Source organism: Aulostomus chinensis, chromosome 5, assembly GCF_037954235.1.
Source record: "Aulostomus chinensis isolate RoL2024-O1b breed Wild chromosome 5, RoL_Achi_v1.0, whole genome shotgun sequence".
Lineage (NCBI taxonomy): Eukaryota > Metazoa > Chordata > Actinopteri > Syngnathiformes > Aulostomidae > Aulostomus > Aulostomus chinensis.
Window position 1 is genome coordinate 14,468,139 of NC_141324.1, and position 14,626 is coordinate 14,482,764.

At 43.2% G+C, this 14,626-nt stretch overlaps 1 protein-coding gene across 3 annotated transcripts in view; it reads left to right on the forward strand.

Annotated features, from left to right (window-relative positions):
- Positions 1-14,626, forward strand: part of pde4ca (phosphodiesterase 4C, cAMP-specific a) — a 54,309-nt gene that overhangs the window by 19,501 nt on the left and 20,182 nt on the right. Inside the window, exon 1 of one of the 3 annotated variants that reach the window (XM_086203357.1) lies at positions 4,195-4,960. The exons of the other annotated variants lie outside the window; for them this stretch is intronic. Within the exon in view, the coding sequence (XP_086059483.1) occupies positions 4,833-4,960 (128 nt within the window). The 5' untranslated portion in view covers positions 4,195-4,832. Of the gene's footprint in view, positions 1-4,194; positions 4,961-14,626 lie in introns of those variants that run through there. 3 annotated transcript variants of the gene reach the window in all.

Below are 14,626 nucleotides of genomic sequence, written 5' to 3' on the forward strand. Positions count from 1 at the left end.
CACAACGCTGCTCCTCGCTGACTTGAAAAGAGCTTGTTATACAGGAATGTTCGCCATGCCTCCGTGTAAGCCAACACATGATGTCACAAGGGCCCCTCAGCAAATAATGGACTATTAAACCCACAACTGAGGGGTTAGCCAGAATTTATGACGCCTCGCCATTTTATGAGTTTTACCTCGCCGCATCACCTCGGCCCTCGGTGTCTGGTGTTATAGAGTATCAAGCTGCTTTGAGAAGATCCTGACCAGAACCAAACATTGGATGTCTGTCTTTCTTCAACCATCCACTCTCTTCCAACATGGTGACGCAGATGCATGGAAGACTGTGAAATCCTCTGGTTCACTGCCAGCCAAGAGTGTGTGTGTGTGTGTGTGTGTGTGTGCGCGCGTGTGTGTGTGCGTGTGTGTGTGTGTGCGTGCGTGCGTGTGTGTTAGAGAGAGAAAGAGTTCACTGCAGATAACAAGGGATAATACTCCACATGAAAACAATTTTACTGTCATGAAAATGTGCCAGAAGTGATGTGTCATCAAGTTAGCATCAAGCTCATCCAGTGATTCATTCTTCAGTTTTACAAGTCCACCATCAGGTCACATGTTTAATACAGTGCGTTCAGGAAGCTAAACAAATTGGGAAACTTCATAGTCTCAGGTTTGACTTGTAAAGTGTACTCTGATGGTTCTCTTCTACTCAAGGGAGCTTGAGGCAAGTGTGCCTCACAAGATGAAGTCATACTGCAGCGACAGCTTCTAGCACAGCACCGATGACAGAGCATGTCGAAGAAGAGCCAGATGGAATAAAGCAAACTACAAATCAGCAACCACCGCTTCCCTCTGTTGATTATGTCGTTGTTGTCATTTTGCATCTTAAAAATTGATATCACGCATCTGGTCCAGACCAATCAGCGTCAAGCCCTGCCTGGCAGGTTTCTGGGCTGCGTAGAAGAACCCACCCCAGAAAACAACCCTGAAACAGTTCCTACGGGGGTTTTGGGCGAGCTTCCATATGACAGCCTGCACGTTCACTACAGAAAGGAATCGTCATTGGAACCCTCATAATGATTCTGTCCTTGCATAGTTAATTCTACAAAAATAGCCACTGGTTCAGTTCTTTGTCGTTGTGCCAGTAGGTTTAAGTTGTGGAATAAAGCGGCTCAGGAAAGAACTAACGTGCAACACAAAATACAGCAGTGGTGGAGCTCTGGTCAGGTTGTGGTTTTTGATTAGTTCTGTCTTGTATGCAACTCTTCGGATTCGACTTTTTTAGTTTTTGGACTACCACAGTCCCAGAACCTTTGTTTTACGTCGAAGGATTATTTTAAATCTATGTGTCTCAAATAAAACTGCACTGCAAAATTAACCACAGACACATGAAAAAAAAATGCAGACTTTAAAAAGTAATGGAACAACGGTCTTTTAAGGTCTGGTTCATATTTAAATATTGAGCCTTTGTCTGATCTCTAGCTAATGTTTGTGAATTCTCTGGTGATGAGGTGATCCCTCGGGTGGATTTGCATGTTTAATTGAATCATGTCATAGTGCACGTCCATTTATGGAGATGTTGCGTGTGATACAGTGACAGTTCGCTAACGTACTGTTTCCTGCCAAGCTTTGCTCATAAAGCGCTTCAGAATTAAAATGGTTTCAGGTTTGCCTCTCAGAGTATGTGCTAAATGTTTCCTGCCAAGGTCACTATATATAGTAGCCCTGAGTGTAACTGGCTGGCCCTCATAGCTGCATGAAACCGCCATGATTTCGTCCTCAGCATGACAAACTGTTAGCTGCAGAACTGCAAGGTTTTGAGAACTTTGGTGCTACAGAAAAAGTAGCAGGCGGCAGGTGGTGTCTACAGTATATGAAACATTTGTCTTTATATTAAAAAATGTAAATAAAATGTCAGTGTTGTCAAATTGGCTTCATCTGAGCTCCTGAAATCAGCAGCACTATCAGTCTGCCTCGTTCACTCGACCTACAGCGGAGCGAGACACACAGTCGCTGGTGAGCTCCGGCTTCTTTTTTCAGTAATGGTAATCATGGGATTTATTCTTATTTCCCATTTATCTAAATTCTTTAGCATGCAGTTTACGGAGTATTGAACCAGCCGATGCCTGTTCAGTAACCCGAGGCTCTCAGGCAGACCCTTGCGCCTGCTGTCTCTCATATAGGATGGGGCCTGATATTTCGCCGCCACATGGAGAACAAGTGACGCGAAACACGTGACACGGTTTATTTTCTCCAGGAGAATAGGAACTTATGACGACATTTATTACTGTGTTTCTTATCATAATAAGCTCACATCTCAGATCATATACCATCCTGATTTCAACCCCGCTGTTGGTGTCCATCACCGTGGTAATGCAGTCATGTGGTTACTGCACCCAGCCCTGTTTGAGGATTTGCAAACGGACGTTTCTGGACTGTTTAGTTGTTTTGTAGTTTTTGCCCATGGCGCGCCGTTATGTCAAGCTAAACACGCATAGCTGGTTCTTTCTGCATTCTGGAGTCACAAAGAAATAATATAGCTGTGAAAAATGTCTTTGTGAGCCAAGACACCTATTTGTGAGTATTTAATAGATCCATGTCGATACTTTTTGGTTCAAGTGTTTCCTTGCTCTGTACCTGCCTGGCTTGGATTCTTGTTCGTTGAGGATTTTCCTCTGTTAAATCAGTATTCTTTTCCTTTTAATTTTACACAAGAAAAATATGTTATCATGTGGACTCACCCAAGTGTTACACCATCACAGGCAATACATTTTTAGCTTTCTAGCTGTCTGATGAACACTGACTTTTGAGCAGCAGAATCATGCCTTCTTCATCTCTCTGCTTAACTCTGTACATCTGTTCCATGTAATTTGAGCTAACCGGGCACAAAACATTAGCCTGTGGCGCTGCTTTCAAGCACTACAAGCAAAGTCTGACTTCTAAGAACATAAGTCATGACAGAAGCAAACAGGAGAGGAATATCACTTGATTGAGGAAGCTGAGAGGAGTCTGTGTCTATTCCAGTTCTGTTATCAAAAGCACTTCTTTCAATTCAAAATTTCAATTGGCAAATTTGTAAAATTTACAGTGGTGAGAGAAGCAAAGCGATGCCTGGATTTGTTTGCTAAGCTAATGGACATTTTTTCTTGTGGGAGGATTTAGTGACACTCAGGAGATAAAATAGTTTTTCAATACTCAGCTACTGCATGTGACAAATTACCTCAGTGACTTTCCAACACCCAAACACTTACAGTGCAGTCAGAAAACACTCGATAAAGCTTCCCCTCACACAGCATCCTAGTAAAAACTTACAAAAGACCATTCTGGTCTAAAACTCCAAAAGCTCGACTTAATCCAGCTCTGGGAACATGGCCTGTAGATTCAGGGCTGCTGAGCTCTAGTCAAATATTTCCTGTCTAATTTCTCATATCGAGCATACAGAAGGTCGAGCAGCTAAGGTTTCATATTTACTTTGCACATTTCTGGTCTTCAAAAATACATCGCCCCTGGCCATGGGTGACCTTGCATGCTCACGCCTAAGCCTGTGCATATATTACATACTGTATATGGGTAAGGGTGTGTGTGTGTGTGTGTGAGTGAATGTGTGTGTGCATGTGTGCGTGAGAGAGAGAGAGAGAGAGCACGCTCCGTTCTCTGCAAGCTGTGTCCCCAGAGCTACTTACTATAATACCCTATCATACTCATCCTGTCATCAATCTGTTTACCTAACAGAGACAAGAAACCTGCCACACACACTCCATCTGGAAAGGATAATGGAACTGTACCCAAGGGGAGTGTATCAGAATTCAGTGTGTGCATGTGTGTGTGTGGGGGGGGGGGGGGGGGGGTGTGTCTGTGTGTGAGACAGAGGGAGAGAAAGGGCAGGAAGGGGTTAAAATGGCTAAAATATCTGGGGAAGGCAGCACCCATGCTGGCTCTGATCCCGCCCCCTTTCTCAGCTCTGACCTCACTCTGAAACTTGTTCCCTGTTGTGTGTGATGCACATACACACACTTGTTCAGTCACATGCCCACACACACACACACACACACACACACACACACACACACACACACACACATGCGCTTTCTCTCTGACGCTCATGCACGGCTGCTCCAACACACATACATGTCCTAGAGATCCGTGCATGTCCTGTGGGGTGCTTGGGCAAAAAAAAAAAAAAGACACACACACACACACACACACACACAGCTACTGTGACAGACTGGAGCAGGAGAGCAAGTTTGTCCAGGGAGAGGAAAGGTCTGTGTTTGTGCAAAGATTAAAGGTGTAGCAGTCGGAGGAAGAGCAGGAGAGTGAGGCAGCAGACTGACAGAGAGGCAGAGGGGGGAGACGAGAGGGCAGCAGTGTTGCGCCACATTTAGACCCGAAGCAATGACAAGATGTACACGGGGGACCGATTAATGGAGTGCTGCTGAGAGTGATGAAGAGCTTTATCCTACAGGCTTCAGGGCAGACAGACGGACAGCAGGGAGTGTGCAGCTCTCACAAGAGGAATCCAGGTGCTCAGGAAGGTACGCACTCCAAATTCATCACCGGAGGACCAGCAGATTCCCTCAAAAGCATGGATTGCGTTGCCCAAGTCATTCTGGCACTGAGCTGGAGCAGCCACTACTGGTCCTAGAGGTTGGTGTCCACTCCTGCCAGAGGTAATGAGAACTCCTGGGAAGGCGCGGAGAGACGCACAGTCCGACAGAGCAAGACAGACGAGAGAGCGAGCCGGGCTTTACAGGGATGAGAGCAGCCGCAAGCTGAGAAGAACCAAGAGAGGGAAAAGAGCGGAGCGGCACAGAAGAGGAGGGTGAGGACCAGTTACAGAGAGTAGGCTAAAGATGAGTGTGCCGACGAACTGTGGGTTCTGTTACTCCGTGGAGCGGAGTATCACTGTGCGGAGTGGGAGCATATGGGGATCGCCATGTGCTGTCAACAGGCCTATTGACATCATACAGAAACGCAGGCGGTAATTAAGAGCATTTACTCTTTATATTCTGTCCTGTCATTTCTTTCATATCTCTTATCTCTCGCATACAGCTGCAGCTACAGATTTTTACAATGAAGGGGTACTGCGTTACTGCAAGTGCCTGGACTAAAGAAGTACCAGTGACAATCTCTTCTCTTAATTGGGTCAAGATAATACTGTTGTTTGCTCCAGTGTATTTTTACTGTTACAGTACCACACTGTGGAGTAAGTCTTTATTGAGACCGTCTTTCACGCACATGAATATCCCAGATATCCTTTTGATCAGCTACAATATTTACAAAAAGCATTCTTCAGCTCTTAGCCGTGTTTTTGCTTCTTATCTACATTTGCTATATTTTTTTTCTTACCTCCTCTTAAACATTTTGTTACATCAGGCAGAGCTCCAGGGACTCTTTTTTTCTTTTTTTTTTCCCTCTCATAAGACAATAAATGAGGTCTTTTCTCTCTGTCAAGAATCAACATGTGAACATGTGTGGAAATAATAGCTAATTCGCATATCCATATTTCACTGCATCTGGGTAAGAAAAACAGCCCTCTGTGTAATTTAGAAAAATAATACTACAATTTAGTATAGTTTGCAAATGAACACTGTTGCCAAATCACAGTTGTGGCTGGAGACACATTGCTGCGGTCCTACTGTACCACCAAGGGCAGCCAAGACTTCGATGTTAGGGTGGCAAAATGTGCAGAGGTAGTTTTAACCAGGATGTAGAAATGGAGCTGTAGTGAACATTCGGTTGACAAACACCTTAAGCGGAAAACGTTTTTGTTTTTTAAAATCACCAATCCGCTCGGTTGCAGCTGCACATTCAGAGATTGGCTTTATATTTCAGTTTTATGAAGTTGTGGATTTTTAAGTTGCGAACCAGTTATTTTTTTTTAATCAATTCATTCATTCCCCCCCAACTGCACAAGATGAGTTCACCCGACCTTACCACCCCCAGCTCCGCACGAATAGACCCGGCCCAATCACGCTGGAGGCAAAACGGGGAACCGAACCAGCGGCCCCCGTGTTTGTCGACAGCATAACTGAGCGCTGCACAATAGCATTTTTACAACCTTTCACTTGAGAAAGAAACATTTGTACAAGACAAATTTTCATGACTCTGGTGCTGTACGTGTATATACCACAAATACGGTGCCCTTCTATTCACATTCTCTTTGTCATTAAAACATGAAAGTCAGCCATAGGTTCTCATGCACTCCTCAGTGGAAGCAGGAGGCTACGAGGGAGAACTGCAAGATAAAGCTGTGTTTACATTATGGGCCGCTGTCCTCTTTCTCAGGCAGCAGTTTTTGTTTATCAGATGTAATACAAAACCTTGGTGAGCGTGGGGGGGGGGGGGGGTTAAAGGCCAGTCATCCCTTCATTTTTATCCCTCTCAAGACCCCACGGCAAGAAATGTTATTGACTTCCTCAACAGCAAGCAAAAATCATCACACCAGCCAAAGTTTGCGAGACCCCAGAGGAAGATCTCGCTGCTCACGATAGTCTCATTAGAAATAAATCATCTTTTATTTGGAGATTACTGAAGTCTGACATCTTTCTTCTACAAATCCCCCCACCCCCCCAGGAGACAAAAGGAGCAAAGGAATCAATCAAAGACAAATGATCCTGTCCAGTTTTGTCCAAATAATGGAAAATGGAAACACAAGAAAAGCAATTATTCTGATTGCCTCAAATCCATCAGATTTTTCTCTTGAGCCTTATGACGAAATTAATAGATAAATAAGATGAAGTCCATATTTTCTTACTTTGGAATCAAGTACGTGTCATATATGTCTGATTGTGTGTGGGGGGGGGGGACAATTTAAGACGCGTGTGTGGGAAAATATGTGAGAATATAAATGAGACACACCTACTCGCAATTTTAGAGTCTCCAGTTAACCTAACTGGCGTGTTTTTGGTCTGTGGGAGGAAGCTGGAGCACCCGGTGGAAACCCTTGCAGGCGCAGATAGAACATGCAAGAAATACGAATAAAACATGTAAACAATCCATCCCAACCAGATGTGCACCGGAAAGGAAACTTAGAAGTATGTGCTGAACATACCCACAGGGAATGCAGATGAATATAATAGTTCATGTCAGTCCATATTTGTAATTATTGAGGATTTTTCCTGCTTGTTTCTGATAAATTCCTGAGTGGAAAAGGGTTTAATTTAATCTATTTATTAATAAATAATGGTAACACAACAATCCAAAACTAATTACAAGAAACACACAAACGTCTTGGTAAATGCACTTATTGTCCATTCTCCCCAGAGCCAAGGTTAGGGTTGCATTTGGAGGCTGAGACCCACGGAGACCAGCTGACTGCTCGTTAGCTTACCACAATGACTGCTAGTGTGTTCACGTGTTAGCATGCCTACGTTAGCTGGTTCAGGATCTTGGTTTGTCCAGAATTAGTCATCCTCCTCCTCCTCCTGCTCCTCCTGGCTTTTGAAGTCAGTCGCGATTCGTGGCAGTCGTCAACAAACATTTTGTTTGCAGACGTTTGAGACGCAGCTCCAAATCCCTGTGCCCGTTCAGGAAAGTACTTTCGGCTTTGTGTCTAATTCTAAAATTGAAATATCACTCTTTCTTAATTCTGACGTCATACTAAATCTTCTTGCCCGGGTTCTTGGGAGGATGAACAATAAGTGTATTTTCCTAAAAGTTGTTGTGTTCCTTCACACCCACAGGGCCAGGGTACCTGCTGCTGTTGTGTGATGTTCCGATAAGTCGAGTTTGGTTGTGACTGACAACATGTTGTGTACTCCAAAGGGTAACGATGGCAAAGGTGACATAACGAGATTCCTGCAGTTGGTTGGGTTTTTCATGCAGAGTTCCAACAACAGTGTTCAGATATCTGTCAGATTTATTAAAAAACAAAACAAAAACAAAAAAACGCCATCCTAAAACTCATCATCATGGTGCCTGAAAGGCCTTCTTGGAATTGGTTTGCTCAGTCTGATGTATTTCTTATATGCCTTCATGGATAAGAAATAAGAATATCCATGAAAAAGTGTTTCATACAGTATAATACATGATTATGCTTTTATAGACGATTGGAAACACATTGTCAAGGTCTTGTGCAGATATGTAGAGTTTTTTCACAAAGCACCCCTCCTAGAACTCGTGCCAGGATGGTTGCTATGTCACTGTGGTTTTTGCTAGGCAACGTTGTTATTGTAAGTATGTCCTCCACGCCTGCTCTTGTTTTTTGTCCCAAATATGCTCGAGGATGTTTCGAGAACCAGGAAACGATATGCGACAGCAGTGGTCAAGAACTCAACTAACGAGCTGGCATGGCTGCGACTTGGACTTTTGGACTCTTACCAAAGAGTCCTCATATTCCTCTTCCAATGGCAAATTAGCTGAAATGATCAAAATAGCGTCAATGTATGGATCGTTCTGAGACAAACTATTGAGAATATTCTAAAAGTCCATATTTCTGGAAAATGTTTGGAGGAAAGACGTGATTAAGGGTTGCAGCCTTTCAGTCGCGGGCGGCGGTGGCTTGAAGTGAAATACTTGCTGGACAGTTAGACAGCGCGCTGCTGGTATTGTTTTCACCTTGTGAGTCTGTGTTTGTGTGTGTGTCACCATGGCAAATGTGGTCCCGAAGACGCCTACTGTAGTTAAACTACCAGAAAGGCGTGCGTAGATGTCACAGCGACGACATCCAAATGGTGCAAGATGAAGTCATGAAACTTTAGAAGTGTGTCGTTGAGATCAAATTTAAGGTCAAGGTCAGAGCAAGGGTGTGTGTGTGTGTGTGTGTGTGGGGGGGGGGGTGTTAACAGCCCCACACAACTCCCTGGCCCACATTTGTTCTCTAAAATTGGTGTCATCCAACTAGTATTCATGATCACCATCAAAATAGCCAAGGATGATTCAGGTGCGTGTCTGTTTGTTTGTGCGCAGGATATATCGACAGCTAAAGAGGGGATTTTAATGAAATTTGATGGAAAAAATGTTAATATAACAAGGAACAATCATTTTGAGAGGCAATTTGTATGGAATTTTGTATCCTGGATGCGAAGGACTATTCCGGGCCATTGGAAGGATACAGCAGTATTTTTCTGGACATGTCAAAGATGAATTTCCATCAAATTCCTTCAGTCTTTGTGAAATGGTTGAAAGAAAAAAAATGCTCCTGCTTTAGGAAATCTCAATTTTCAACACAGTGTCCTACTATAGCTCAAAAAATGTTAGCATATTTTGATAAATGTCTTTGATCAATTTTAAGCGGGTGGCAGTGGATCAAGACCTGTTTTCTCTGTTAGGAAGAAATTATATGGCTTTAATGATTCTAGAGATACTGTCGATTCACATTCTGTGTCCACATAGCCTCCATAGCAGAGGAGTTTCTAGTTATTAATATATGGATGGTCCAAGAAATATATTTAGAAGTGCTGATGCTCGTTTCTTACAGACACGGGACAACTCTAAGAACGGATTAAATACAGAAGACAGTTGTTTGACATGGTGCAGGCTAATGTTTCTTTTTTTAATTTGGCTGTTGTCTCATGAGCTGAATATTACAGAGAAGACCAGCGCTGTGAGAGAAAGAAAAACACTGATGATCTTTAATTAGGATCAGGCTAAGGCTGGAGAAAGTCTGCTTCTGAGGAGCTGAAGGTAAGAAGTCTGAGAAAATGGTCCAAAATTCATTTGATGTCAAAATGAGCTCAGTTACGTCTTCCTGCTTTATGTCTTTGTTGACTAAAACCAGTTCATATGCCCACAGAGGAGCGTCATAGACCGGGAGGCAGGAGGTGTGGAGCTTTATGTGGGTCATGGTATTGATCTAACAGAACAGCAGATTCCAGAGCAAAAGTCCCCCACCTCCATTTTATTCTCTGGAGGAGTAGCGAGGAGGGGGGGAGCAGAGACCCGTGAGATTAACAGCCCATTTTGGGAATCTATTTATAGCTCATATTTAGGAGGTTGAGGCCTCGACAGTAAAAACTGGATGTGTATAAAATCACAAGACAACAGAAAACGATAGATGTTCAGGCTTCTGCTGTGCATTTTCCCTCATATTTTCCACCGTGCTTCTGCCTCCCTTGATCTCTTCACATAAAATGTAGAAAACAGTGCTGCTAATAAACTGTAAGTACTGCAAAATGTCAGCCAGAGCCCCTTTTGTCAAATATACAGCACATGCGTGATTGCATCCTCATGAAGGCATGAAAAGCTGGCAAAACAACCTGCGAGGGGAGGAAAGATATTAATCCGAACCTTTAAGACATCAGACGCAGCCCAGACCGGTTCGCGTGTCTTTGGTGTGTGATTTAAAGCCCAATTATCTCGCTCAACCTCAAAAGACAACAGTCTTTCTCCTTAGATGGATATGTGGCAAGGGTTCGCATGTTAGTACGTGCCTGCGAGTGCAGCGGGTACCATCCAACTTGAGGCGTTGAACACATCTGCTCCTAATACATACCATAGTTCTCTATTTAAATCTCTGGATGAGTGGCGATGGTGACAGTTATTGGTTTCTCTTTTCAGCTTTGGGCTGTAACACCTGCTTCTCCTAGAAGAGGACCGATTAGAGGATTCAGCAATAAATTCCTGGGGCTGTAGTAGCTTATCGGTTTTGATGTGTTATGCTGCCTTCATATATCCCTTGTTTGAATTTTATGAACCAGAAATTAGCTGAAGGCTGTTAAAACAGACGATAAGGCACGTTTAACTTGACCTTACTGACCTGCGTAGAGTATAGTGGGGCGTGTTTTTAGCTACTTAAGCAGTGAAGCGCTGGGGATGACAGTAGTGGTTGGTTGTCCCACCTTTGGTGAATCGATAAAACTATCAGCACTGCAATCAAAAAGACGTGTTATCGTTTCCTAATGCAAAAGTTTTATTTGCAAATCTAACAGCACTGCTGGATGTTGAACTGAGTCTTTTTTGCGTATTTACCTTGAAAACTTGAAGACACGTCTCTGTAGAGCATAGAACGTTGCATTCCTGCCCATAATGTCCTAAATGGTGCGTTTAGATGGTGCATTTTAAAGAGGAAGTATTACAACACCCACCAGCTTGAAGTGTACAGGGGTGTCTCTCTGTCACCATGAAAGTTTTACGCTGTTTGACAATTTTGGCCAGTTTGAGTTTCATGATTTACCTCACGATCTTTTTATCTATCTGATTGTGAAGATGTCACATCAAAATGATCCCAAAATGTACTGCAGTTACTTTAAACAGGTTAGAGGTGACCTTTACAGCGGCTAGAGGGGGGAGGGCTGCTCCTTAGATCATTATCGACACACTACCTTCTCTATCCGTCAAATCCTTTCCTCATAAATGCAGTCTCAGGAACTTTGAGGGAATCTCTAGAAATTTGGTCCAAATCTATAAATGTGATTTACAGGGGCAGTTTACTGTTTAACTCTACAAAAAAACGCATATCATAAATTTGCAACATACCTGACTCTGCTGAGGCGCTACAGAGAACAGGGAGTGCCTGGAAGAGAGACCGTCCACCATCTTTGGTTTTCTTTCTCCTTCCACCAAAGACAGGTTATAAATAAATACTCAACGTATGGAAAGTACAAAAGAAATGTTCGTCTCCAAATTCTTCCCTGCACATTCTACCGACATGGACACTCAGGCCGGTTTCTTTCTAGTCTCTAGGGAGTGGACCTTGTCCATGTAGACAACCAGCAGTATTTAAAGAGGATAAAACATGTTGTTTTCAGGTGATTTAATGAAGGTAAATAAAGCAGCAGACTGCGTAACAGCACTGCTCTGATCAAAAGCTGCTCTTGGTAGATTGTGTTAATCATTATCAGACTCTGGCTGGCACGCTTTGGATCACAAACTCTTCCAAATAAGCTGAGGCTGCTTCGAGTCCTCCAGCGCCGTTATCAGATCAAATCTCTCAACACTTATAGACAAATACCTCTAACCTCATAAGCGCTTACCGCTAATTTATCAATATTTGCATGCTAAACTGTGATGGCGAGCTTAATAACAGATGTCACGGTGAGGTGTGAGTGCGTTGACGTTAGACTTTAGCTCAAAGTTAAAAGTCCCGGGTCATGTGTTTCATATCGGATCACTGGGGTTCTGCTTAATTAGTTTGCTGTCCCCCCCATATACAGGCAGCTGTGTCCTCAGGACGCTGATCCCATTTCTGTCAACACCACCTGCAGAGAGCCAAGTATTCAATGAAGTGGTAATGACATGGAGCATTATGCAAGTTATGACAGCCAGGAGAGGGATGGAAAAATCCCACAGAGCCCTAACGATTATTTCTAAATGGACCTCTGACAGCCCATACAAGTATGAGCTTTGCGGGGTGTGTTGGAGGGAGGGAACGTGATTTATGCTCAGAGTAATTTAATCTGAATTAAGAGCTTATCATAGGTGACAGATTTGGCGTGTTGTATGTGAGTGAGGTAACAGAGATGAGCTATGGAAGTGCATTTCTTTGAAACTCGGTAATCTCCTCTGTCTTGTTGACCTGTGAAAAGAGGACAGGAACGTGAGATCTTCATCTACATGATTTATTAAAATCTCCCAAGTTTACAGTTTGGACGGGGTTGGAAATTATAGATGCCAGACTTTGTTAAAGAGCAGTCGTTTTTTAAATTCTTCTCCCAGATAAATATGTGAACATCAACGGTTATTTTTGAGACGGACATAGCGCTTGTGCTAAAGGTCAACATGGCCATGATGAATTAATCATGCAGTATTTGTAGGAATGATGAAGTTGTTCTGTACCCTCCACGGAGCAAAGCTTTCACTGGCCCTGGCGGCGGGGAAGGAAGGGTCCCAGCCAAGAGACATTACGGTAATAAATGTGTCTGAAAGTGTTTCCAAAGCATCTTCTGAAATCATCAGTGGCTCTTAATGGTGATCGGCATCACAGACCTTCATTTATCTGCCCCACAGACTGCAGGAACAGGTCAGGTGGTGGTGTGTATGTTGAGCTGTGTTCCTATAGAGGTACATAGAACACACACACACACACGTACACACACACACACACACACACAAATAGGGGTCATTTTTAACCTTCAGCCTCTTAACTTGTCATGTGACTAACACTAAGTTCTTCTGAAATTCCACAGATTTACTGTCTAGTTACAAAACTTCCAGACACAGGCATCATTTTTGCAACGTAAAAGAATAACGTGCGTGTGTGTGTGTGTGTGTGTGTGTGTGTGTGTGTGTGTGCGTGTGTGTGTCAGAGAGAGAGGGAGAGAGACTTTGTTTTATAGGAGAACCCTTTCTCTTGTGATAGGAGTGTTTGGCTTCAAGATACTTGGACCTTGAATAAACCATAGAAAAAGGAGCTAATTTGGACATTTTCCTTGATTTACTTGCTTTTGAACAATTAAATTTAGAAGCAAATTATTTCCTATTTAAATATCTCACACAACCTGCCTTTTATAATGAGGAAAGTCTTTGTAAGGAAATCAAATTCAGGGAAATTTTTATCTTCAGCTCACATCTTAAGATAGAAAATTTGCTCGTGAGTGTGACTGCCTGAGTTTTATACTCGTAGTCTCTACATTTTAAGGGTAACGATACTGAAGTAATTGTTAGATACATCGTACAGAATGACAGCAAATACATAGTTTAAAAGAAATGAAAATTTGCATGTTGCTGTAGCTAAATTTGTATATTGTTCTCAGCTGTGCAACTAACTAAAAACCTCCAGTATGTCTAAGGTTTTCCTAATAACAAAGAAACATAAAATCCTCAAGCAGACTGCAAGAGAAAGGAGCGTGTGGCTCCCTGTGGGTCTGTAGCTCACACACAGAGGAGAGAGAGACGGACAATAAGTGGGTTTCCACAAAAGTTTAACACTCGCTCGGTGTGAAGAAGTCGGGACTGTTCCATTTCATGTTGTCGTGATGCCGCTGATTATCACCATTCAGGTACTCCTGTTCTCCCTCTGACATCGGGCTGATGGGTTCCTTTCCCTTTATGTCTCGTTGCCAATAACACCTCGCTACACTTATCATATTACCACCCTTTTATAGACGCAGTAATGAACTTCTCTCACTCGTCTTCTCCTCGCATCTCCTCTCGCCTTCAGACCCTCCAATTCATCTCCTCTCTCTCCTCTCTGTTTTCTCTGCTGCTCCATATGATCCTGGAGGATAACAGAGACCTCACGCGCGTGTGTGTGTGTGTGTGTGTGTGTGTGTGTGTGTGTGTGTGTGTGTGTGTGTGTGTGTGTAAAAATGACCTCGCCTTGTTGACTTTTACACCATGGTATAATGATAACACTGTGTTGTCTTTTATAGGTCTTTCCTCATGATAGTGTATTTATTGAAGGAGTAGTGTGTGTGTCTGACGTACAGGTGACACTCCTAGCTGGAACAACGCTCTATAGTGTTCAACAGGACCATATGTACAACGTGGAGCGAAGGACGACTCGCCAACGAACACACACCGGCTCGTCAGTCAGTTCCATCACAAATAAATTTGAACAGCTCCTCAAAATGAAGGATTCCTCAAATGTCCGACTCATTTCAAATATAAGAGCTGAAGATAAAGAATCACGCAAGATAAACCCTTTCAACCTACAGAGCTCTCGAGTCATTTGTCCCTTGCTACACAGAGGTGTATTGTTGGTGGCCACCAAGGCTTGATCGTGCATCAGGTCAATTTGTAACCTAATCATGTGACCTACCCCGTA